The 25,261-nt window shown below is 44.7% G+C and overlaps 1 protein-coding gene across 2 annotated transcripts in view; it reads left to right on the forward strand.

Annotated features, from left to right (window-relative positions):
- Positions 1 to 25,261, forward strand: part of ppil2 (peptidylprolyl isomerase (cyclophilin)-like 2) — a 65,836-nt gene that overhangs the window by 20,098 nt on the left and 20,477 nt on the right. For both annotated transcript variants that reach the window (XM_088618223.1, XM_088618224.1), the window contains exons 11-14: positions 1,611 to 1,686; positions 3,885 to 3,991; positions 14,453 to 14,542; positions 17,584 to 17,617. In XM_088618223.1, the coding sequence (XP_088474349.1) occupies positions 1,611 to 1,686; positions 3,885 to 3,991; positions 14,453 to 14,542; positions 17,584 to 17,617 (307 nt within the window). The remainder of the gene's footprint in view (positions 1 to 1,610; positions 1,687 to 3,884; positions 3,992 to 14,452; positions 14,543 to 17,583; positions 17,618 to 25,261) is intronic.

A 25,261-nucleotide genomic window follows, 5' to 3' on the forward strand; every position in this document is an offset into this window, starting at 1 on the left:
CCGTTCAAGCTGTTGTCTGTAGAAACGGCAAAAAAAATCTGAATCTGTGCGGGGCCTTCAGGTTAGGTTCTAGAGAAAATGCTTTTCAGATGAAAATGAATTTGGCAGCAATCGCAGGAGAATTGCTCACAGGCGCTGGGCCACGCTGTTCCAGTCTGAAGTTCTAGGAAATGTTTCCCGGGCAGAGAGGGAAAAGAATGCAGAGAAAAGTTTATTCTTTCACATTTTCTAAGTGAAACAACACATGACTGAGCTGTTCAGCTTTGACTTATTTCCTGGCACAGCAATGATCCCTCACTAAGCAAGTCTAGGACCTGGACCTATAGGAGGCTCAATTAAGCTCAGATTGCTGCAGATGGAGTCCTCCGCAGTGCCAAGGCTGGAGCTGCAAGCTGGACTGGTCGATTTGGAAAAGCAATATTAATTCTTTCTGTCGCCTGTGGAAAAAGACGTCAGAGACGTAGACCAATTTCACATGTTCTCATACTCTGTTGAACAGAAGCCGCATATAAAATATTCAAATCCTTACAAAGAAGCACATGGCTTCCCAGTTAACCGAAAGACAGTACTGTATGAACTGTGCAGATTCTTATGAGAATATATTGTTTTAGAATTGAAGGTTTTTGTATCTGCATTTCTAACCTGTGACTTACCTTTTTACAGTTACGTGCACATGTTGTTAATACAACAGTGAGAACATATAACAGTGTCCTTAACTTCAGTATGAAGAAAATCAAAAGCAGCCCAATTAAGTGTCATTTAAAGAAAATATCAAAACAATTACAAAGCCTGAAGTTAGTCTGGGATTTCTGATCTATGCAGCATGCTGTCTGTTATAGGAAGATCTTTTGTATAGAAGGTAATCATAGATAACCCCATGCTCTAGATAGGAAGGCTGACTGCGATCCCCTTGACATCTCCAACCTTGGACCCTTATAGAGGACATTTTTTTTTTCCAATCTCTCTTTACCAATGTGGAAATCTTAAATGAATCTTTAAATCTGTTTTATCTTTAAAAGCCGAGAGGGACAGCTCCCAAGCTGTATGGCTGTACAGTATGTCATGTTTAATCTCCCCCCCCTTTCAAATGCAGTTTGCATTCTTGTGCTCTAGGAATCGTGGAATCCTTAGTAATTGCAAAAATGACATCTTTGAAAAGGGGAATTTGCTTGAACTGCAGGTTAATGGGATGATTTATCTGTCTCTGTGAGACAGCGGTGTCTTCCCCCTCGTCCCTTAGTTGCAGCTGCTGGGGATAATTGTTCTCCAGCTTTTTCCCCCTTCTTTAACTCTTTTTCAGTGATTGTTTTTTTCGCAGAGAAATAAAGCCCACTCTTCTGCGTAAAGGAAGAAACCTTGCGATTCTCTTCTCTTCTGCGCTGTACAATCACCATCAATCTGGGGGGAAGGGTCAGACCCCTTCGAAATCTGAGTTTTGCCCTTTTTACCGCAAAGCAGACTGCGGGTTCAGCAAAGCGTTCCTCATTGCTTCTACGGCTGAGCCTCATCAGGCCTCCAGGAGCAGCTGGACGGACAGACAGGTGCTGGGGGGAGGTAACAGGATAACAGAGGCCGGATGACAAACTCTCCCTCCCCGTCTTTCCTCACAGGCCCACTACTCCACGGGGAGGGTGTCTGCCTCCTTCACCTCCACCGCCATGGCTCCCGAGACCACGCACGAAGCAGGTAATTAGATGTTCAGCATGAAAGGGGAGCTGCAGCACTATTTTCATATTTCGGGGGGTTCGAATCGGGCATGGATGAGCGGATTTCAAACCACAATAATAATCAGGAAATAGACTCAATTTCCAGGTATTTGCAGCACCATGTTCTGCAATTCTGAAGGAGGTGACAACATTTAACATAACCTAACATCACTTTATTAGCCCTATACAATTTCTTGCATTAGGAATTTGTCTTTCCGCATACCCCAGCTTGCTCTCCATGAAGCACAGACAGGGAGAGAAGCTTGGGGTCAGAGCGCAGGGTCAGCCATTGTAAAGCGCCCCTGGAGCAGTTGGGGTTAAGGACCTTGCTCAGGGGCCCAACAGAGTAGGCACCCCCTGCCGGTTGCAGGATTTGAACCGGCAACCTCCCAGCCACATGTGCAGATCCTTAGCCACAGAGCCACCACTCCGCCCCGGTGATGTGTTGCTTTCCTATTACACTGTAAACAAGCAGGCTTGTGCATTAATCTCTTTTAATCCAATAGAGATATTGCTCTCAACTTCAAGATGGTTTTGCTGTTAAATACTGCTTGTTAGGTTTATGAATGCAACTCTTTAATCCAATATTAATATAATGCTCTCCACTACTAAAAACTACTTACTTGTTAACTCTCCCTGCAGATCAGGTTGGACCATTTCTGCAGTGAAATGTCCGCCGCACAACCTGGACTAATTAGCTCTCACATCGCATTACTCCTTACAGAGACTAGTGAGCAGGAAGGGCCGCGTCCCGTCACAAGTGGTGGGAACTCGAATGCGAGTTTGCGACATCATGGCGACTTACAGTACTTTCACAAAGTTCACGATTTTGTGCTTAGTTCAGAATGTGTTCTTTTTTTTCCGACACCGTCGATGAATTTTGTTACCAAGATTTTAGAACCTTTCTGGGAAATCGGGACTGCGGCTCAATGAACCGAAAAGGTTCACTCGGCATTGACCCACAGCAGCTCGAGCTGTCGGGCCATTTCCCGTCTGTGGGTAAGCGCTGAGTGAACCTTTTCGTTCTTCCAGAGCCCTTTTTCGGTTTTAGGGGCCCAGTCTTAGGCGTTCCGCACTGCATCCTGGTGCGATGTAGTAACACCGTATAGAAACCAGGCCGAGCGTCTGACAGTCTTCCTTGTGCACCATCCGCCCTTCACCGTTCCTTCTGGCCAGCGCAGAGTTAAATATGCGAGACCTGATCTTCCCAGCTTTCCGAGGTGAGGCTGCAGTATTTGGCAGTTCTCTGGGCGATGTGTTTTTTTTTTTAATATTTTTTTTCTCCATGGTAACTTTCCTTTTCTCCCAGCTTCCAAGCATTGTGGTTTATGACCAGAAAAACAAACCCACCAGACCGCGGCCTGGAGCTTCCCCTCTCCGGTCGCAGAGCAGAGATCTGGGTCTGCAGGCATCACAGGGAGCCTGGGCAGCATGAAAGTGGTTTTTATTTTAGAAAAAACAGCGTCTGGAACACTGGAGCACCAGCAGTCGGCCCGTATTTCTTTCGATTTCTGATGCACCGGCCTATCTCCGAGACGCAGGCCTCTGAGGGGGTTGTGTGTTGGATCTGGTTAGCGCTGCAGCCGTGGTATCAGCAGCGATAAAGTAGAAGGCTGTTCCTTTTTTTGGGGTCCCAAGCCCCCCCCCCCCCCCGTGTTGAAAGGTGAGGCAGTTTCTGTCGACTCCCTCCGAACTGCTGTGCGTTGCCCTGGTGGGGGGTGAAGTGAGGTCCATTCTGTATGGGAGAAATGCTTCGCCATCTTTTGGGATGAAAGGCACTATAAAAAAATTGCACATCATTAATTATGATATTGGGTGACCCCCCCCCCCGAACTTGAAACAGAGTTCAAAGGTTGAACTGCAGGCCTAGGCCCTGCAAGATGGAAGTCATGTGGCTTTTGGGATCTGAGACGACCTGGCTCACGTTTTGCATTAGGCCTGTTCAGCTCTTTTTTGTATATGTTTTGTATGTTTGGATACTCTTCGTGACCACGTTAAACATGCGGCCTCTGTTCATGTTCTTAAATCTCACCTCAAAACTTTTTCTTTCTTTTATTGTGTTTTGTAATCGCTGTACTTTTTTATGCATCTTGAGAACGCTCTGGATTGGAAGGCGCCATATGAGAGTCTCTTTATATGGGAAGAGAATTGATTGATTGTTTGTCTCTCTCTGGGCAGATGCTATTGAAGACGATGCTGTGCGCTACCAGTACGTCAAGAAGAAGGGCTACGTCAGGCTGCACACCAACAAGGGGGACGTCAACCTGGAGCTGCACTGTGACAAGGTGAGCAGAGATAACGGGGCTCCCTCCTGCTCCTGGGGGCCTCCAGTCCAGCTGGTTCCATGGGTCACCCTGGATCAGCTGTTTTATTTTTAAAGATAAGTTAAGGGAACTCTTGTCTGTCAGGGCTGAACGTGTCTCCTCTAGGGCTGAAGTGTACTCGAAATGCGAAATCAATTCAGCAATCGTGTTATCTGTTTCACTGAGTGCGGTTAACGGGGAACTGCAATACTTTTTTTATATTTTAGGGTTCGAAAGAATCAGGCATTGATGAACACATTTCAAACCACCATGAAAGTAAAATATACACAGTAACATGTAAAACCTCACAAAAAGACTTTCCAGGTCTGCGCAGCGCCATATTCTGCGATTCAGAACGAGGCAACAGGACTTCCAGTGACGTGATGCTGCCTTATTGCACTGTAAAGAAGCAGGCTTGTGAATACATCTCTTTTAATCCAATTTTACTCCAGTTTTGCTATCCACTTTGAGACGGTTTTGCCGACAAATACTACTTTCTGAATTCTGAAGATCACATTTCTGCGGTGAAATGTCTGCTGCCCAACCTGTACTTATTCTCTCTGCATCGCCTTGCCTTGGTCATTACAGTGACTAGCGAGCGGGAAGGGCTGACATCACTTGGCAATTCATGGGAACGTGGTGAGACCAGGGATTTGCACCAACATGGTGACTTGCAGCACTTTCACTAGGGTCACAATTTTGTGCTTGGTTCGACATTTGTGAAATGTTTCTCCACCGTCAACCAGTTTATTTTGTTTCCAAGATTTAATAACCTGTCTGAGAAATTGCGCCTACAGATCCCCTTTAAATTGTTTCAGGTATATATATATAAAGGTTAATTGTTTAGTAAAGGTCACCTTGCTGGATCGGGGCTCTTCAGGAGCCAGGTTGAAGACCCCTGTAGATTAATGAATGGCAGCTTCAGTGCATGGATAGATTGGTCTGGATGTCCAGAGAAGACCTGTAAGCGTGGCGAGCCTTGTAAATTTGCTGAGCGTGCCGCAGGATGACAAGGACAAGTCATCCAGTTTTTGATTTAGGAAGAGGCATCATCCCGATGATCGGCTAAAAGTATTGAGCACAGATTTTTCTGTTTTGTGTAGATTATATTTCCACATATAGCATATTGGAAGGCAGAAGTATTCTTTTTTTTTTTTTCCAGTGTAGAAGCATGCGAGCTTAATGGATAAACCACGGCTCTTCGGGTGTGATCACAAGAGAAGTCGTGCCAGTATAGTTAAGATCATTAACTATACATTAGTATATGGTCTAAGGCTCTAGTCAGATGTAATCTTCTCGAGAGAGAGGCTGACTCATGTACTGTACATCCTGCTAAACCAAGTGATGGCTTTGAATGCAGACTTGCTGGCTTTTTAATATACATCTGCATTTTATGAACAGGGTCAGGTCTCTTGGGCTTCTGATTTTGGGACCCACCATGGAAATCAGAAATTGGTTCTGGGTAAACTAGCCAACCAGCTGGAGCAACGGTTTGGGTAGATAAACCGGTCAGACTGTGCCTTGCTTGAGGTTTTCCTTTGAAGACAGAGGAGAGAAATGATGCTGGTCTGTCGGCCTGGGTTCTGGTAGGGTGTTTTTTGGGCTGCAGTCCCACTGGATCTTAAGGCAGGTTGTTTCCACTGTGTCCGAGGAGAAGCAAAGGCTTATTTCCAGGAAGAATCCGTCTTTTATTGTGAATGTAATCCTGCCTCTTGGATGGCAGAATTATTTAATCCATCACCTTTGGTCTAGAGAGACCACAAGTTTTTAAATGCGAATTGATCTGCTTTAGACACTGGTATTCTGTATCCCCTATAAAGAGTTACAATCACCTGGTGGCAGGCAGATCATTAAAGGAATTTTATACAAGAAACCAAGGTGTTAGGGTGTCCTAAAAGCACCTGTTTTTTAGAACGGCCTAGGGAAAAAAATAATTGATTTTTTTAGGATTGCTTTTGCAGAAAAAGTTATCCCATAAATAACACTTTATTTTTCCGCAGCTTTCTTTCCGAGTGCTGTGATTTAAACCTTTTGAAGGCGATGCCATTTTCTCAAGCATCTGTTCCAAGGTGCTCGAGGGATATAAAAGTCACAAAGTTTTATGGCAACAGAGCATCAGTTGAGGATGGTGCTGAAATATTACGGGCTGTTTTTTTTTCCCCACTTTTTGCTGGCTCAAGTAACGCTTGGCACAAGGGAGGCTTGGAGGCAAATGTCAAGGTAGCAACAGAGCAGGGAGCTCGATAGCTCCACATCCAGCACTGTCATAACTCACAGGAGCTAGTGAAATAAAACCGTTTGTGACAAATTGAAAAAATAAAAGGCTTGCTGGGATAATTTAAAGAGGAACATTGCTTGAGCACTTAGTGTGAAGTACAGAGGCCTTGAATTAACGAGAACTGACATGAACACGTCTCTTGGAGAGTCCCGAGCCCAGCTTCTTGTTTTGAAGCTCTCTTGGTTTTGGCTGGGCATTCAAAACCAACAACAAAAAAAGAAGAGACACAATTGTCATGACTTGAGCTGTAACTGGGCCCTCTTCTGTTACAGCACAGCCATGTTGTGAAGTGTACTGATGTTAAACTTGCGGGTTAAAAACGAAATCCAATGTACATTGGTCCTGTGCTCCTGATTTTATATTGTTGACTATTATGTATTTCTCATTTGGATGGACATTCTAAATTAACAGGGTCAGATACGTCTTGAAACCAAAAACAACAATAGTAATGAAAAGAAAAAATATATTTATTATAAGTAGAGCCTTTAAAGGTGTACACTTGACAGAATAGAAACAACAGCTAAAAAAAATACACAAGATATGCATGATGACAATACACAGTTAGAGGAGACCGTAGATGGTGGTACTAAGTACAGTAGGAGCAGAGGGGTAGAGAACAGAACCAGTTAAGTAAAAGCTCTTGATTTGTAAGAGTTTAGAGAATATGATTCTCCGATATCCTTGGGGAGAGAATTCCAGAGCCTTGGGGCATAACAGGAAAAGGCCCTGTCACCCATACAATGTAGACGGGCTTGGGGGGACAGTTAGGAGACCAGAATTAGAAGAGCGAAGGTTGTGAGGTGGAGAGTAGGACGATAGTAGCTCAGACAGGTACTGAGGTGCCCAGCCATGCAGAGCCTTATAGGTGAGCATGAGGATTTATGAGAATTATAAATTAAAAATGATTTCAAAAAAAGGAGGGCAGCAACATAGAGACATTGTCCATACTGTATCTCCTAGGTCTCGGAGGCAGACGTGCACAGCTGTTGTCGTAGCTGCTGTTTAAAGGCTAAGGGAGCAATGTTTTTATCAGTGCTACGGAACCTCCTCTTTGCACCGAACTGACCGACAGCTAACAGCCCAGACGCATCGAGCCCTCTCTCTTTAGAGTTTCGCCTCCGGAAATGCCAAGCGCTGGGTTACAAACCGTTTGAAGTTGCCCTGCAGGAGGAGAAGAGGAAGATCAAGTGTGGATCCTGGCAAGTGAAGTGCAGGGGATGGGGGGGGGGCGGTGTCCAGATGGGGGTGCGAGCCCTGTAACGTGTCACAGCTTGGCATGAGGCTGCAGGCCTGGGCTCCACAGCTCTCTCAGGCTGCCCTCGGTCTGATGTATAATTCATCTGAAGAGTGAGCGTTCTGTTGGGAAGTGCAGTATCGGCGAGGGACTGATGAGGTGACCTACTTTAGTTTTACTTCCCCACCTCTGTCTTTCTCTCTCTCTCTCTCCCCCCTCCATCTCCCTCACTTGAGGAGTTTCGGATTCACCAGTGTTGTCATGGCTGGAAGCTGAAGAGGTAGAAGGCGCCTGTTCTTCATCTCCCTGGCACAGGCGATCAGTTTCACGGCCGCTGTATTGATCAGGAGTGCCTCTATGTGTTTGAGCCCGTTTATGGAACCTTGTTTAATTCTTTTGTGTTTATTAGTTGGCTCCTTTTTTCATTGAATTGGACTTTTCTCATTGGCTATAAAACATTCAACAGCCGGTGAAAGTTCAGTGTAGGAAACTTCCTTTCTTCCATCCAGTACTCACTGCAGTTTACTTTGAATCGCTTTATAGTGGGTGCTGTAGCCAACCCCCACATTTCAAGACTTTATTTGCTTTTTTGCCAGCAGCCATATCACCCTGTAACTCACAACTGGCAGCCCACTGAAGCTCAGCAGTGTGAGCCTGGTCAGTACCTGGATGGGAGACCTCCTGGGAAAGCTAAGGTTGCTGCTGGAAGAGGTGTTAGTGGGGCGAGCAGGGGGCGCTCACCCTGCGGTCCATGTGGGTCCTAATGCCCCAGTATAGTGACGGGAAAACTATACTGTAAACAGGCGCCGTCCTTCAGATGAGACGTAAAACCGGGGTCCTGACTCTCTGTGCTCATTAAAAATTCCAGGGCGTTTCTCGAAATAGTAGGGGTGTAACCCTGGCTTTCTGGCCAAATTTCCCATTGGCCCTCACCAATCATGGCTTCCTAATTAATCCCCATCTATCAATCGCCTTCATTACTCTGCTCTCCTCCCCACTAATAGCTGATGTGTGGTGAGTGTTCTATGGCTGCCGTCACATCATCCAGGTGGGGCTGCACATTGGTGGTGGTGGAGGGGATCCCCATTACCTGTAAAGCGCTTTGAGTGGAGTGTCCAGAAAAGCGCTTTATAAGTGTAAGCAATTATTATTATTATTATTATTATTATTATTTTGTTTTTCCTGGATTTCACCTTGTTGAAAATGTATCTTAACAGCGTCTGGGACCTACATACAAAAGCTTTCACAAACCGAATGTGTGCAAAACTTGCAAATCACAAAAAAAAAAGTAGTCCCTCAGGTGATTTTCTTTTTCGCTTTAATACGTGTAAAGATTTTAGTACCTGTCCGCGGCGCTGCTTGGCTCGCCCTGTCTCCAAACCTCCAAACACAGCTGACAGCCGGTGTTGGAGCGCTGGGGTGTTCAGCCCGGGGGGAGAAGATGCACCAGCTCCGTCTGCGTGGGTGGATGTTAAAATTAGCCCACGGGGTGTGAGTTCACCCAGCAGCTTGGCTTGTCTCCGTCTCAGTTGCCTCTGTTGGCTCCCATGCACGCTTAAATGTGCCCTCTTCTGCCTCAGACCGGTAAATAATATCCTGCGCAGGACTTCGTGGGAGAGAGATAAAAGTGGGATGTTGCAGGAGCCGAACAGGCTCTGACTGAATTTTAAATGTAAGCATAAGTACCAGGGGCTTCTTGCCAGCAGCCATATCACTCTGCAACTCACAACCGGCAGCCCCACTGAGCCCAGCAGGTGTGAGCCTGGTCAGTACCTGGATGCGAGACCTCCTGGGAAAAACTAAGGTTGCTGCTGGAAGAGGTGTTAGTGGGGCCAGCAGGGGGCGCTCACCCTGCTGTCTGTGTGGGTCCTAATGCCCCAGTATAGTGACAGGGAGACTATACAGTAAAAAGGTGCTGTCCTTCGGATGAGAAGTAAAACCGAGGTCCTGACTCTCTGTGGTCATTAAAAATCCCAGGGCGTTTCTCGAAAAGAGTAGGGGTGTAACCCCGGCGTCCTGGCCAAATACCCCCTGGCCTTTACCAATCATGGCTTCATAATAATCCCCATCTATGAATCGGCCTCATTACTCTGCTCTTCTCCCCACTAATAGCTGGTATGTGGGGAGAGGACTGGCGCACTGTGGCTGCCATCGCATCATCCAGGTGCACATTGCTGGTGGTGGAGGGGATCCCCATTACCTGTAAAGTGCTTTGAGTGGAGTGTCCAGAAAAGCGCTATATAAGTGTAAGCAATTATTATTAAAGACCTGCGTTATTGCACGTGTGCAAACTCTATGTAGTGTGTACTGTCTCTAGCAGGTTTTAATATCCGATGGCTAATATTGGAGCTGATCTGGTTCCTCCTCTCCCCTCCCGGCCCAGCATGTGCACACACACGACTTGTGCTGTGCCATCTTGTTCCAGCTGGCCTGCGGAGCCCAGGAAATACCACAGCTCAGCCCTAGCGTGCCGGCGGCCCCTCGGACCGTGTAAACGCACAGCCAGCCTTATCAGCTCGTCCCAGAATGCAAGTGACAGGCCGTCCGTGGGATGCCAGCGCGCACCCTGGACCCGGGCCCTGAATGATTCAGGACTGCCGGATGACTGTCCGTGTTGTTCTTCACAACACAGGGCGCAAGTGTCTGCTCAGAGGAATCGCCTCCATCCCACTTGCTCTTCCCCCTTCCTTTGTCTTGTACAGGAACAGGGGGGCAGATAATGAGGGGCATTGACTAAAGGGACACAATAATGAAATTATTAGTTTTTTGAGTCATCCTCTGCTTGAAACAATCGGGCCTCACACAGGCTGCAGCCAGGACAGTTAGGCTGCTGAGTGCTCTTTTGTGTCGTCCCTGAAAAGTAAACTTCTCCCCTGTTTGGTTATTAATTCAAAAAGTAAAAAAAAAAGAACAATATGTGTACTGGCTTGTTTTGAGACATTTTGAAACCTTCCTTGCAGCCATGGAAACTGCTGTATCCATTCTTACCCCGGTAACAGAACGCACAGTGTTCCTTGACCTTGTTTTCATTGGCCGCTGGCTGTCCAATCAGGGTAAAGGAAGGAAGTCCCAGTGATAAGGAAATTGCCCCGCTTCCACTCATAATTGCTGTGTTTCTATTCATGGCATACTGATGATAAATTAATAAGTGTTATTTTAACTCGATATGGCATCAGTCATCCCCAGTCTTACAGGCTTAGCCCACAAATGCCTGTTCCTTTTAATTAGCTTGGTTCGCTTTTCAGAGCCGGAATTTTTTTAAGTAAATGTTTTTGTGGTTGATCCGTTTTACAAAGTCCGTATTTTTCTTAATGAAAAATCTAACCGCAAGAATGCCCAGATTTGTTAACCTTTCATATTAAAGCAATTGGAAATAAAACCAGCTTTCACTGTTACTGTTCTGAGTGCTTAATCAACTCTTTTTGTTTGAAAACTGCGATTTACTTGTGTATTTTCCAAATTAGGGCACAGATGCGGTTCTCAAAAATTATACTAAAAACGTGGTAAGATATCTGGGTGATTTTATATGTGGAACACAATCAGCTGAATTAAGTATATATGTTATTTTGAAACATGTGCTGCAGTGGTTAGCATTGCTGCCTTGCAGTGCTTTGGCTCTGGGCTCAATTCCAGACCTGCGTTACTGTCTGCGTGGAGCTTATATGTTCTCTTCATGTTTACGTGGGTTTCCCCCGGGAGCTCCAAAGAAGGCTGGTAGGTTAATTGGCTTCTGGGAAATGTGGCCCTGAACTTGAACTTTATTGCCATACGTAACCAGTACTGGTACAATGGAATTCTTACTTACAGAAAGTCTCTCGATTGTAAAACAAGTGTAAGAAACAAAACAAAGTGCAAACAGTGCATCAAGACAATGTACAAACAATAGACAATGTGCAAGTAATGTGTCTGGTGTGTCTATGTGCGATGCAATGAAGTGACATGCTGTCCAGGACGTACCCTGACACACTCCTGTTGCCTGCAGCCCTGTACTGGATAAAGCGATACAGAAGAATAGATGAATGGAGGGTGTGTTCAGATGTGTTCAGGTAACGGTGTAGACTGTACCCCCTGCCCGTTAGAGGACTGACACTTAAGAGTTGGACTAGAGGGAAAGATGACAGGTTCTAGTCATTGCCTAGAGATCTTAAGGGATTTATGAAACTCTTCTTTCTGCTTCTTAAACACCCTGGTGAAGGAGTTAAATGTCGTTACTTTTGTTTTTATTTAGCAAGGCGAAGATTGTTAGCATTCTGAGCTGAGTGAGCATCTCTTTGCAAGGGGAGCTGACAAGGTGTGAAGTTTTTTTTTTTGCTCACTTGTCCTTGAGCTGCAATATTTGTAACACAGTTTGTGTTTGTGGTGGTGTTGGTTGTGGTTCTGGCCCAGACCGTCTCTGTGACTAAATATGCAGGTGTCTACGTGTTTTACTGAACCCGAGAGAGATGGGCCATTGCAGTTTCTAGTTGTCATCATAAAGACTAGCACAGGGTGGTTGTCACTTAATTTTTTAATGCATCAAACCTCAGGTTTAAGAGTTACAGAGCAGATGGTAGTTTGCTATCAGTGTTGTCCTGTCATATCTTTTGCCTCCAAAGCTTAGCTTCCGCCTAAAGCAGGTATTGTCCTTTTCCACCTAATAAAACCCCAGGCAAAGGAAGATCATGTGAAACAAGCCCAGCAGCGTATAACAGATTATAAGTACGAGACTGACTTTGATTGTAAGTGAAGTGGTTAAAAACTAGGCTTGTCATTGCTATAGCCATGAGTTTGTGCTGTATGTAACCTTTCAAACGTACGTATTTTCACACAAAAAAATATCCTCCCGGCTGTAATGATTCTCTGTTATTTTGGTGTCCAGTGCTTGTGAATGAATTACAAATAGAGATGTATAGAAAATAATAGCGAAATATCAGGAATTGACCGAGCGGATTAGTCAATAAGTAAAATAATCTTAACCGCCATGTTTTAAGGATTTCTCTACTAAGTTCGTGACAAATTTTTTCTCAATTCATTCTTTTGTGAAAAGTGGTAATTCAGACACACTTGGTTAAACAAATATTTATTAACAATGGCGGTAAGACACACTACACCCAACGTAAACATGCAGCATGCAAGTTACTGTTTCAGAGACTTACGTCTAGACCACCATGGAAAACCCCAGACTGCTACCAAGTATTTGACTCTTAAATAATGCCTACGAGGGCCGAAAGAAGGGATGAGCTGCCTTCTAAACTCAATAGAATACAGCCTATGGTTAAAATTCTCGAACCTGGATGTCACAAAATAAATGGGAGCCCTTTTCCCTTTTCTGAGATGCAGTCACTAAGAAGGAGAGGCACAGGGTTATTGTGATGTGCAAATGCAGTTCATAAAGAATGAGAATTCTTTGATGAGGGGAGCATCAAAAGCTGCAGCATTGCTGTGAAAATGTGTGTTGGGGGACAAGTTGACGTCTAGCTCCCCGACACCTGCCAGAAGTGAGGTTCAGTAACAGCCCTGATTTTGCATGATTACCGAGAAGCCACAGTGGCCACAGTTACTTTTCTTTTCTTGGGATCTCGAAGAAAGTAAATGCTTTTGCAATGCTACGCGTGTGAAGTGTGTCATCCAGATATCTCTCAGTGCAGCTGATGCCCTAGTGCTTTATAGGTGATGAAATGGAAGGATTCTCCAAGGGTTTGAAATATACATGACACTAAAAGAAAAGGTTCCTTGCCAAGTGGCTCTGTGGACTGAATTGAGGTGACAGGAAAGGCGGAGCTATATTGTTATAACGTTTTGACGGAGCCGAACAACCCCACCAGGCCTGGATTAAATGAAACCTGAAAAAAGGGTGTGAGTGACTCAGAAAGTGGAGCTCAGGTTGGGCATTTCCAGAATGAATGGGCTCATAAATGCCATGAGGATCATCACGCATGAGCTTGCTTCTGAAAAATCTCACAGGCGTCTCTTGGTAGGATTCATTCAGAAAGCCAACGGCGAAAAGACAAGTCTTGTTAGAAGAAAAGGGCAGTGGTAAAATAATTCAAAATTGCAGCAAGGTGAAAGATCCCCATCAGCTTTTGAGTGCCTGAGATGTTTCCACTGGGACCAGTGTCCCGTTTTTTTAATGGAATTCCTTTGATTTTTAAAAATGTATTTTTTGGCATCTAAAATGGAATATTGTGCAAACTGTGATTGAAAGCTTGTTAGACTTGAAAACTTCAAAAGGATTTTAAAGTTTTCAAAAGAGTGCTTTGGAATACATGCCCATGTGGTATGAGTGATAAAAAAAATTTCAGGGTGCTTGATGGCAGTGATTTGATTTTAAGTATTTTCGTTCTATTTCCAAGGCGCGCGGGTTGTTTTGAGACCTGTTGGCTGACAGTGTTAGGAGCAGGCTTGTTTTCTGCAGGCTGTGCTTTATAACGTCTGACTGTCTGCTACCCAGCTGAGTGGGAGGTCGAATGTACAATCGTACGTGAAGTCTAAATTGATCAACAGAGACCTGTTTATAAACGTGCTTGAGAAGAACATGATTAACTGATGTGTGGGGCTCTGATTATGAGCATGCTACAGAGTAGAAAGCTTGGGAAAAAATCAGCTGCAGGGCATGTAAGAGTCTCCTTTTCCACAAAACTACCTGGAGCAAATCATAAAACAGATCTTTATTAAAGACCGTCATTACATATTCAAAGTGTGCTGTTCCAGATGATTCCCCCAAGAGGACAACAGCCCTGTGTTTTGAAACATTTAAACACAACGTGCCTTAAAACGTGCCAACGTTCTGTTTCAAAACTCAGAATGTAAATGTGTTTATAGAGGTAGAAGTGATTTAGTGTTCTTTTCCAAAACTCATACAAGTCTTTCCGTGTTCTTTCTTCAGTCCTTTGTTGAGATACAAGTCTGTGCTGTAGTTTTAAAACAAAATCTTCCTTTTTGTTTTCGCCAGGTTCCAAAAGCTTGTGAAAACTTCATCAAACTCTGCCAGAAAGGATACTATGACGGGACCGTTTTTCACCGGTCGATCCGAAATTTTATGGTATGGTTGCATTAAAAACTTAACGACCCATTTGAAATACAGTGTAATAATCCAGCACCCTGGTTATAAGCTTTATTTTCAAGTAGAACTGAAAACAATAATTGATGTATATAATGTTGTATGTGTGATTGTAGAACACAATATCCGGTCATATTGCTAAAGCTGATACTCTGCTTTTGTTCAGTAAATGTCTGGGTGTGATGAATCGCCTACTAGCAACCAAAAGTAGCTAAACGGGCTGTGTGGCCACCTTTTTTTTTGTTTCTAAACAGCCAACTGCTTCCTTTGTGTTTCTCATTGGGTGACCACATCTGCGTGGGTAATTTACGTAAGTGTGATTGTACCCCTGCAAGGTACAACTGTGGCGTGCACCTCCCTCTATTGTCAGCTCGCCTTTGCGAGGAAGTGGGGTAAATAGATTTGCAAATGTGATATTGATCTGTGAAATGAAGGACAGGCCCTCTTTCATTCTTTCAGCCAGCTGCTCTCGCAAAAGTTAATTTGCCTAAGTGTGGCCCTGACAATAAGCTTTGCATTATTCATGCAATTAGCTTTGTGTTTTTCACACAAGTCTTCCCCGAATAGTTCCATTGTCCTGTGGTCAAACTGGGAGGAACTGTCACTGTTACTACAGAAGAGGGCACGAAAGTATAGGTGACCAGAACTCCTACCACCACAAGACCCTGCCGAGCCCAGAGAAGAGCCCCCTCAGCCACCTGATCCTAAAATCAGAGGACGGAGCTTCTCAATAGAATGTTTTTCTTTGTAAACGTCCAGCAATATGTTTTTGTTGTAAATATCTGTGTTTTGCTAATTGTTAGCGCTTTGGTGATGCTATAATTCGTCAATCTGGCCGATAAAGTTCTTTGAATTTGAACTGTCTTCACACCTGCAGGGGTTTTTCTGAAAGTTATAAAAGCCAAGTCAATTTTGTTGATCCAGATCTGAACAAGGTGATTTTTTATTTTGGGAGGATGGGGGATCTCAGATTTCGTTGTGCCGGAAGCCTCTTCACGATGCAGGGAGAAGGGGAAACGCCAAACATTCAAGTTCATTAGAAAGCCCCTCCCTTATCAAGGAGAATATTTTCCTGGGTGTGGTGTTTGAGGCTGACGCTTTGTATCTGGGCTCTGTGCTGTGGAGCTCGGCAGGAGATCACCATATGTCCGTCTCAGGTCAGTGATCAGTTGGGGAGACTTCACAGGCTCCGTTGCACAACGGACTACCCTCGCGTTGCTGCCAGAAAGCCAAATAGACATGCAGTGCCCTCAGCGTATTGATCTCGCGATCATTGCAATCTGGTGTCAGCTGCACAGCTAGTGTGCTAATCAGCCTATTGGTCGCATTGACTGGCAGCACTGAGAGGTGTGAGGTAGAGAAAAATTGCTGCACGCTGTTTCCCTCTGTTGACATTATTCCAGTGGTTGGCTAGACTTATTGAGCGTCTGAGATGTTTCCACTCTGATCAGTGTCCAGGTTTTTTTATGGAGTTACTTTATTTAAAAAAAAATATCTTTATTGGCATCTAAAGTTGTGTATTTTGCAATAGGCAAAGGCCTTTTAGAGTTTAAAAATATTTAATGGGGAGAGGATTCAGTTAATGATGTGTTCTGAAACAGCGTGTTCCAGATGTGCAGGAGCAATACAACTCATTAAAAATGCTGCGGACTTGACTCAAAGTCTTAAGTCCTGTTTTTAGGGGGCGTGGGGTAATTGGGGGGGGGAAACTGGGTGACAGGTGTAGACTGGCACTAAATTGGTGTAGACTGGCACAATGCACATCAACTCTAGCCCCGAGGGACCATTGTGTTTGCTGGTTTTCATCCGAAGTGCGCTCTTAATCAGTGGTGCCAATTAAGTGCCAGTGATTGATTAATTGGTATAATAAAAGAAAACAAACGTTTTTGCTGCATTCAGTCCTTATCAGCACACCGAACTTTCTAATTGAGAATTTGATCCCGTATTTCTGACCAAACAGCTCTTAACAAGTGAAGGATTGTTGATGAACTAACGCAGGTGGGAAGGACTGGATCAGGCAAGGTCCCCTCTGCTCAAGTCCAGTTGATTTCACTTGGCGACCGTCCTGAAACTCAGTGATGAGCGCAAGGTTTATACCACCAGTTACGAGTCCTGTTGGGCTTTTTAAGAGCTGAAAGACGATTGCGGAAACACCGCTCTAACCGAAATTGAAATCAAGCGGCCTGTGATTAAGAACTGGGAAGGCTCAGAAACCATTAAAAGAAGGTTGAGAGCCGCTACACTAGCATTCAGTTTGACTGTCAGATGTCCCACTGGTCAAGCAATTAATCACTCACTCCATCGATCGCCGTCGCATTTACTCCATCTCAAGATCTCGTAGTCGATCAGTCTGTGTCTGCGGTAGCGCGATGCTTGCTCTGTTGGGGAGAGAAACCCGAGAGAGAGTCAGACTGTCCTGGACAGTAGCTTCTGTGCGCGGTTGCCTGAACGCTGCAGTCAGAGGACATTTTACTCCTGTGCTATCACGTCTGAATGTTGTTTATCTGAGCTCTCCTGTCTGTTCTTGAGACAAGTCTCAGAAACCCAGTCTCTTCTGCTCTTTCCAGCTGGGCTTTCGGTTACTTAAATCGCGTTTGAACTGATATTCCAATGAGAACCTAAAGACAAGTTTTAGATTTTGAGTTATTGGTGGATTTTTGTGAGCAACGTAGACTTCCCCAGCCCTTTTCAGAGCTAAAAAACTGAAAAGGTGAAAATTCCATTTGGCTGTTATTAACTCATTTGTCCAGAGATCTCACCCTGCCATGTCTTGTAGGAGTCTAACCGTCTCTCAGCTTTCACAATATGACTTCGTCTAGACAATCACCCTTCTTTGTAAAGATATCCCTCCTGTTTTTAAAGGCCGCCCCCTTAATTTTCAGTCGAGTCCTCTGGGTCCTGCTTGACTGCTGATCCTGAAAAAGTCCTTTGGGGTGACTTCGTCAATGCTGTTGAGGGGTTATTTTTAACCGATTTCCGTAGTGTGAAATGTATCTTTTATTGATATTTTTTTTGTGTTCCAGATTCAAGGTGGGGATCCCACTGGAACTGGCACAGGTAATGATTTTGGGACGTTTGCTCCTATATTTTTTCATTGCATGATTTCAGTGTAATGCAGAAGTGTGCCGTCACTTCCTGTGAATGGAAAAAAGTAGGCTTTTTTAATCTACTGATTTTTCAAAGGTTCTTTATTCTAAGAACAACACTTGAGCAGCTTGGGCAGATAATCAAATATTTCTAGGTGAGTGAGCACTGTCCTCCAAACATAGGTACCCTGAAGAGGCTCGGCACTCGTCTTCCCATTAATAACTAATAACTTAATTTGCGTTCTTCACATTTTCCATACAGTGATGTGTCTGTGGTCAGTGTCTTGACACCTTGGGGGTTTTACTGGCTCACCGCAAGGTTCTGAAATGAAAATATCCATACTCTATCTTCCACCGTGCCCTTCCTGACAGAAAACGGATTTAGTTGTCCGCTTTAGTCTGTGCAATCAGGGATCTAGGAACCAAATTTTGGACAGCTGGATCCGTTCTGACTGCCCCTAATTAATCCAAACCTGCAGAAGAAATGAAGGTGTATCCGGTTTTTCACCTTGAGCCCATACCATACTGTACACAGAGCAGGATTTGAGCTAACAGGTGGTCGTTTTAAGCCATTCCCAGCCGCAGATCACCTGCAAGTGCAGGCGTGCGATCGTATTGAAAATCCAAGGAATCGTTGGGACGATTTCTTGTAGTTGCCTGTGGATGTGATAGAGTTTCCCAGGAGTGAAAGAGGAGAGCAATGAACGTGATGGTGTTGTGAATTGTTTCTAATATGCGTTTCTGTTGGCTTGTGTAATCAGGTAAAAAAAAGTCATGCTTAGTTTGAGAACATCTGAAGTCTTTTTTTTAACACTGAAAGTACAAAGTCTAGCACAGGGTGGTAAGAAAGGATTTTGGATAGGTAGCGACAGTGTTTATGCCACTAAGATGGACGTAATGATAACAAAGTTGTGGTGTGTAGATTCTCATTTTAATAGGTTGGTTGGTTCCACGACAGGCATGCTTTTCTAGTGGAAAATTTCATTTTTGTTCCTTTTGATTCCTCCGAAAAAATGTTTTTCTTCGTGTTGGTTATCTTTTTGGAAAAATAAATATATAGATATATGGGCCTTTTTATTGTCAGATTGTTGGATTCTGGGTCCTTTTCCAGTCTCTATATTTGTGCCTGACTTTCCATCTGGCCCTGATTAAACCACTCAGCTGTGTTACAGCCAGTTTGTCATTTACAGTGCTATGGAAGAGTCTGACTGCAGTACCTTGCAAAAGTATTCACCTCTGCTTTCATTTCTTTCAACTCCAAATGCTGCAAACGCATTCAAACATTAAAGGGAAAATATTCTTTAAAATGTGAATGGTCAAACTGAACCCTTATATGGTTGGAGGAAGCTAGGGGTCTGCAGAAATGGCAAAGGAAAATAAAAAAAAAAGGAAATTGTTTTAAGGGCAGCAGTGTGGAGCAGTGGTCAGGGTTCTGGGCTCGTAACTGGAAGGTTGTGGGTTTGAATCCCAGGTGAGACTGCATTGAGCAAGATGTACAATGTACAAGATGGATTGTTCCAGTAAAATACCGAGTTATATAACCGGGGGCAATTGTGTGATGCTTTTGATAAATATACAATGTATACAGAGGCAGGCAAAAAATAGTCCCCGTACCGTGAATAATCCATAACAAAGATGCTTTACACAGCTGGAGGGCGGATGGTGTTTTAAGGCAAGTGGAACTGTAAAGATCAGTAGCTATACTGGTTTCATATCCTCTGTCTAGATAGGTGGGAATCTAGCAAGAAAGTCACACCTGCTCCATGGTGCTGTTCTTGAAAACACACTTTTTCAGCATAGGATTCAATAACTAAGTCTAATATATGTTTCCTGTGCACAACACATAATAAAGGCAAACTTTGAGTCTTGGTTACCTCCAGTTTATAAAAGGATGAGCTTTTCACATCTAATGTGTAGGCATTGAGAAGTACATTTTACATTTAAGGTAATTAAACATATACATAAAACAGAATACATTTCCATTGTGTGTATGGTGATTCTTTGATGTTAGCATTTTATGTTCCCAGCACAGCATCTTATTAAACTCACATTCATGATTCATTCTTAAAAGGCCAAAGGCACTCCTCTGCTCCTCTCTTCCTTTTGCCTCATAGATGTGTTTTTTGGACAAGCACTGTATTTTTTCTTTTTAACTGGCAACTTATCAGCCGTAACTCGGATTTCAGGAGCAGTTCAAACCCTTGAAACCACCCCTGTTGTACAGTCACAGCTGATGGGCTTAGGGAAGAGAAGGAGACACCTGCATCTGTTCAAAATATTTTCTGCACAAGTTTATATAGTGGAACAGGAGTATTTGCAGGCCCAGGTGGTTCCCAGTGTCAGTGATGCACTGTAGCGAAGTCCCGTTCAGACCTGAATTTATTGCTAACAGGCATGGAGAGCTGGGAAGGGACGCAGAGTGTCTTTTTATTGCATTGTTGCTGAAATATACAAATGTGCAAACAACAAAGCAAGAATTTGCTCAGAGATTGTTTCTGGAGATGCGACTCTAGGACTTGAGTGTTTCTGATTTTGATCTGAAAGCAAATGGCTTTTTAAAAAAAATAAATGTTATGCAATGTGGTTTTGTGGTATAGGTCGGAGGATTTCGTTGGACTGTAATCAGGCTACGAATGGTGATGGAGGAGATGTGCCGGAAGCATGCCCTTCCTCCCTCTTTTTTTGTGTCTCCTGTTCTCGTATGTCCTTTATTTCCTCCTCCCCATCCATCTCTCTGCTCTTCCCCCAGCTGCTGTCAGCTCAGCTCAGTGCACCTTCACGCTGACAGGACAGCACTGAGGCAGGAAGGGGCTGAATGGGCGTAGGGAGTGTGCTGTGTTCCAGCCAATCACAAGCCCTGCATTTCCTCGGGTGAGGGAGGGGGTGTTGCCGGGGTGATGTTGATGCAGAATTGGGGAAAAAAACAAGAGTTGACTGCAATCTGCAGTGTCCAGTCTAGAGAATCCTCCCTGAGCTGCGTGTCAGAGCTTGGCAAACATCAGTGCATCGCTCAGAAGGAGAACCGCAGTCCCTGCTGACACACGGGCCTGCAGAGAGCCCTCCATTCTCTCGCTGGTATGGACTGCATCATAACCTTCGCTCATTTGTTTTTACCTCTGGCCATCGCTCAGCTTGAAGCTCAGGTGGGTGAGAAGTAGGGCAGCTGAGATGGAGGAAAAGGATTGAGCAGGTCACGAACAGAACTTGATTTGAGGGTTATTCACATTTTAAGACCTCCTTTGCAATTGTCTGTTTTTCCAAAGAATATGCTTCCAGTTCACAAAGCTGATGACGTGTGCTAACTAGTTCCCATGTGTTGTACAACCTGCGAGACATGCATGCATGGGGTGCATACACAACCACTTTTCAGCAAAGAACAGATGAATGATGCTTCTCCTCCCAAGCAGGGTAATTTATTTTCAAAGCCTAATGCTTCTTCATCCAGGACAATAAAACCAAACTAGTTAATGTGTCCAATTACTTTTGGTCCAATATGGTTCACCCAATATAGACGTAAATTCCCTCGAATTAAAGCTGACATTCTGCACTTTAACCTCATAGTCATTGTTTCATTTCAAATCCAGTGTGCTGGAGTACAGAGCCAAAACAACACAAATTGTGTCACTGTCCAAATACTTATGGACGTTATACAGCAGATTTGTGTTAGAAGATACAAATAAATGATGTAGACACCTGGGCGCAGTCATTAGAGGCTTGTTCATTTCTCTGTCTCGGTGCATATTCTTAAAGAATAAGGATCTGTGTCCCCTCTGGGACAAGCAGACAGACTAGCCTATAATAATCGCGTGCATCTAGGTTAAGTCAACCCGGCCTGAGGGCAGACGGAGACACACGTCACTGAAGTCTTCCAGAGGATCTTCTCCTCATTCCTGTATCATCACCCTTGCTATCTTTGGCTTTCGTTCCTTCTTGTGTTTTGTCTGTCATGGCTGGCCCCTGCTCTCTCTCTCTCCCCCGCAGTCTACAGGTCCTTCCCTGCTCCTCGCGGTCCGGAGGCGTCCTGCAGGGGAGGTTATTGGGAGCAGGGCCGGCCCTGAACATCGGCCAACTAGGCAGCTGCTCGGGGCCCCGAAGCTGCTTGGGGGTCCCCTCGAGGTGCAACGTTACATCTCTAACCTGCACGCTCAAATGTGAGCGAGACTTCCTGATTGCGGCTCTTTCTGTTGCTGCTGCAGCTCATCCTAAAGGGAGCCTGGTGCAAAAAAAAACCAATTGATCTAGTACGGAAACATGTTTCTGAAGAGCGGGATATGCGATCTCTAAACAGAGGTGCGCTCAGGTCATTGTAATAATGCATGACGATATCATTTCCATTTAATTTCTTTTGAGGCTGTCAGATCCATGTAACTAGCTGACGGTCGACCAGCCATATTTTCAAGCTAGAGACATAGACTGCTTGAGGTGCTTTAGTAGCAAGTTAACTGATTTCACATTTCCCCACAATTGGACACATTCCGTGTGGGTTGCCCGGCTAAAATTTGATGCTGATTGGCCAAGCAAAAGCGTGAAAGCAGCTGTACAGTAGAACAAAAACTGCTCGGCTATTATACATAATTGGCCTTAAAACGTGTCGTTTTCCTTGTGCTCTCTCCTATATTTCATGAACTGGGGGTATTGTGATCCCAGCCTGCAGCCCGTCAGATTGCATCGGCTCTCCCAGTGACAGAGGCAGGAGCAGAGAGGGGCTTTTCAGAGCTCAGGCTGATTAAAACATACCTGAGGTCAGCCATGGCCCATGAGCATCAGTCATGCAGTGGGTGGACTGTTGTACGAAGATGTAATTGATGATTTTGCCTCCCTAAAGTCTCAGCAAATTGATTTCTAGAACTTTTTTATTGCAACTTTCCCATCTGCTCAGCCTCACTGATCTCTTGATGAGTGCACTTATTTTTTTAATTAATTACGTAATTATTTCTACAATTTTCTTTCCACTAAGGTTTCAATGCCGTAATTTGTTATGATTGGCTATCATTTTGAAGCAACAGCGATCCTGTTTATCATTATTTCTTGCTATTAATTTTACTATTTACTTTCAGTGTTAAAATACGTTATCCTTTTAAAAGTTTTACTTCTTGTTCTCATTTTTAACGTTCTTCAAAAACATTTTCTAGTAAATAAATTAATATAAATGAATATTTAAAATAATTAAATAATTAAAATTAATTTAATTGTTCTAAATAGAACAAAAGGGTTGTATTGGGAGCTGATTAATAGTAGTGTATCCACAGATTGTGATCTGGAGGGGCTCCTTTCCAAGGTCTTGGCTAGGGCTTCCAAAAAGCTAGTCTGCCTTGATTGGGAGCTGTTGAGTACGTGCGTCAGCCTGAACACTTCCCAGATTCCCTAGACGGCACCACTGCCTGTCCCAGAATCACAGGGAGCAAGGTGGAACTGAGAACACCCATCGACCATCAAATAGTAGAGCATGTTTCTTCACAGAAGGTGCTCCAGAGACCTAAGAGCTGTGAGGCAGTATTAGTTTTATCCGTGGACGTGAGGCAGTGGATTGTGTACTGTTCTTAAGCTATTTCAACGAATGTGATCAGTGGTTGAGAACAGCTTTATTATTTCTGTACCAAAAAAAAAGAAAGATCTAGGCAGTGGGAATTGGCATGTGTAGTTCTTCAATGAGAACGATTAATAAGAGGAATAAGTGCCCCTCAGAGTACCACTAGATTGAATCACCCAGGCATAGACTAATTATCTGGAATGAGTTCTTTACTGCTTTTGAGTGCCGATGCAAAACCTTTTTGTTTCGTCGACTAATGCGATAGATCTATAAAAGTGCAGCAGCGTGGCAGACGTGATTGTTTCATTTGAGGAAAAAAAAAACAGATGACCTTGAGAACAATTTGTCGGGAATCGTTTTGCATGCAGCGAGAAAGGGCGGATTGCATCGGGGGGGTACAGGCCCCTCCGCCGACCCGCTCGGCCACCCCGCAGCGGGGAGACCTCCGAGGCGATGGAGCTTCGCTGCAGGACCTTGTGCTTTGGCTTCGGGGCCGGCAGTGGGGCGGCAGGTTCATGACCCAGTTGTGCGGGGAGACCACAGAGACCAGGACGCCCGTGGACAGCGGCCGGGAGCTCAGCCCACACCCGCGCGCATGCTGCTCTCCCTCGTGCATCACGCTGGCGCGGAGGGTCGCTCTGCGGGGGCTGGCAGAAGATGGGCTGGTGGCAGCAGTGTGGTCCTGATTGCGGGAGGGCCTGACAGAACCACGGTGGGGGGGGGGCTGGTTTTGTGATGGGGAGGGGCATTATCTCATTTCATGTTTAAAGACCCGGGCACTTCCCGGTGGTGGTGGAGGCGGGGGGGGGTGAGATTTTCACATTTCGGGGTAGGGCGGGGATGTTTTTAGCCACTCAGTGTTTCTGTTTCCCACTGTCGGCGTGGGGTTAACAGCCGAAAGAATAAAAGATGTTCAGTGCCGGCACAGGTTGGTTTTAATTGCTTGCACACCTTCAACGGTGTGTCGGCGACATCTATTTCCGCAGCTGTTTTGTCAGCGGAGAGCACAGGACTGTTAATTAAGCTGTGAAGGTGAAGACTCATGGGTAATCTGGGCTCTCAGTCGCCCTGTGGTTGGTCCGTGTCGCGTCCGTGCCGCCTCTCTGCTGCTTTCACCCACACGTCCCCCCTGCCCCTGCTCTCTCTATTTCTGTCCCTCTCCCCCTGCGGATCGCTGCCACACTTGTTTTGCTGGAGAGAGAACAGTGACACGTGGGCCTGTGCCTGGCCTTGACAGATTGTCACAAGCACTAAAACCTCCGAGCTGGCAAGACGCGCCGCTAGATAAACACATCGGCGCGAGGGGGGGGGGGGAAGAAAGAGAGTCCCGTCTTTAAGATGCGTTTCTTCCTCGAGTTACGACACTCTGTTTTCTTGTCAGTGTAAGGCAGGGGTCTTCAGTTTGGATCCGAGAAAACTACAAAGCCTTGTTTTCAACTCTCAGCTTCTGGTTGAAATAATTGACCCCATTATCAGGTTGATTGGTCACGAGCTTACCGATAGAAAGTGCTTGTTAATCCTGAAGGGATCCCCATTAGAATATTGGTCTGATTTTTAAGGTAGTTAACAGTGGGTTGTTTTAAGGCAGCGAGCTTTGGTTCCATATTGGTTTGTTCTACTTTTTGTGTACTTTTCACAATATGTTAAATGTATCTTTACATGCTACGTTTCGTCACATTTAGAAAAATCATTGAGCTGTTTCTTTACTGCCTGGGAAAGGCCAACATGGTTTCTGTTTAAAACAAAATGATGCTGCTCTGTGTTTACAAATCTGCCTTCTGCAGTAACAGCTGACCAACCCGTAAGAATGTGTTTTGTTTGTGGTGAGGTTTTGAGAAACCGTACTGTTTCAGACTCTTATTGTTATTCAGTCACTTCTGTAAAACAATTACCAGACTCACAGTTGTTTGGAGATTGGTGAATTCTCCACATTTAGGAGACATTGTGACTCCTGTGTCTTATCTTGACAAGCTGGACCTGATTTGTCCCGTCTGTCCTGCGCCTGCGGTCCAGATGTGACTTTTAGAGCTGGACGATTGCACTGGGCAGTCTGAGGATGTGGTTGACCAGGACATGCTGCAGAAT

Source organism: Lepisosteus platostomus, chromosome 24, assembly GCF_059453375.1.
Source record: "Lepisosteus platostomus isolate fLepPlt1 chromosome 24, fLepPlt1.hap1, whole genome shotgun sequence".
Classification (NCBI taxonomy): Eukaryota; Metazoa; Chordata; class Actinopteri; order Semionotiformes; family Lepisosteidae; genus Lepisosteus; species Lepisosteus platostomus.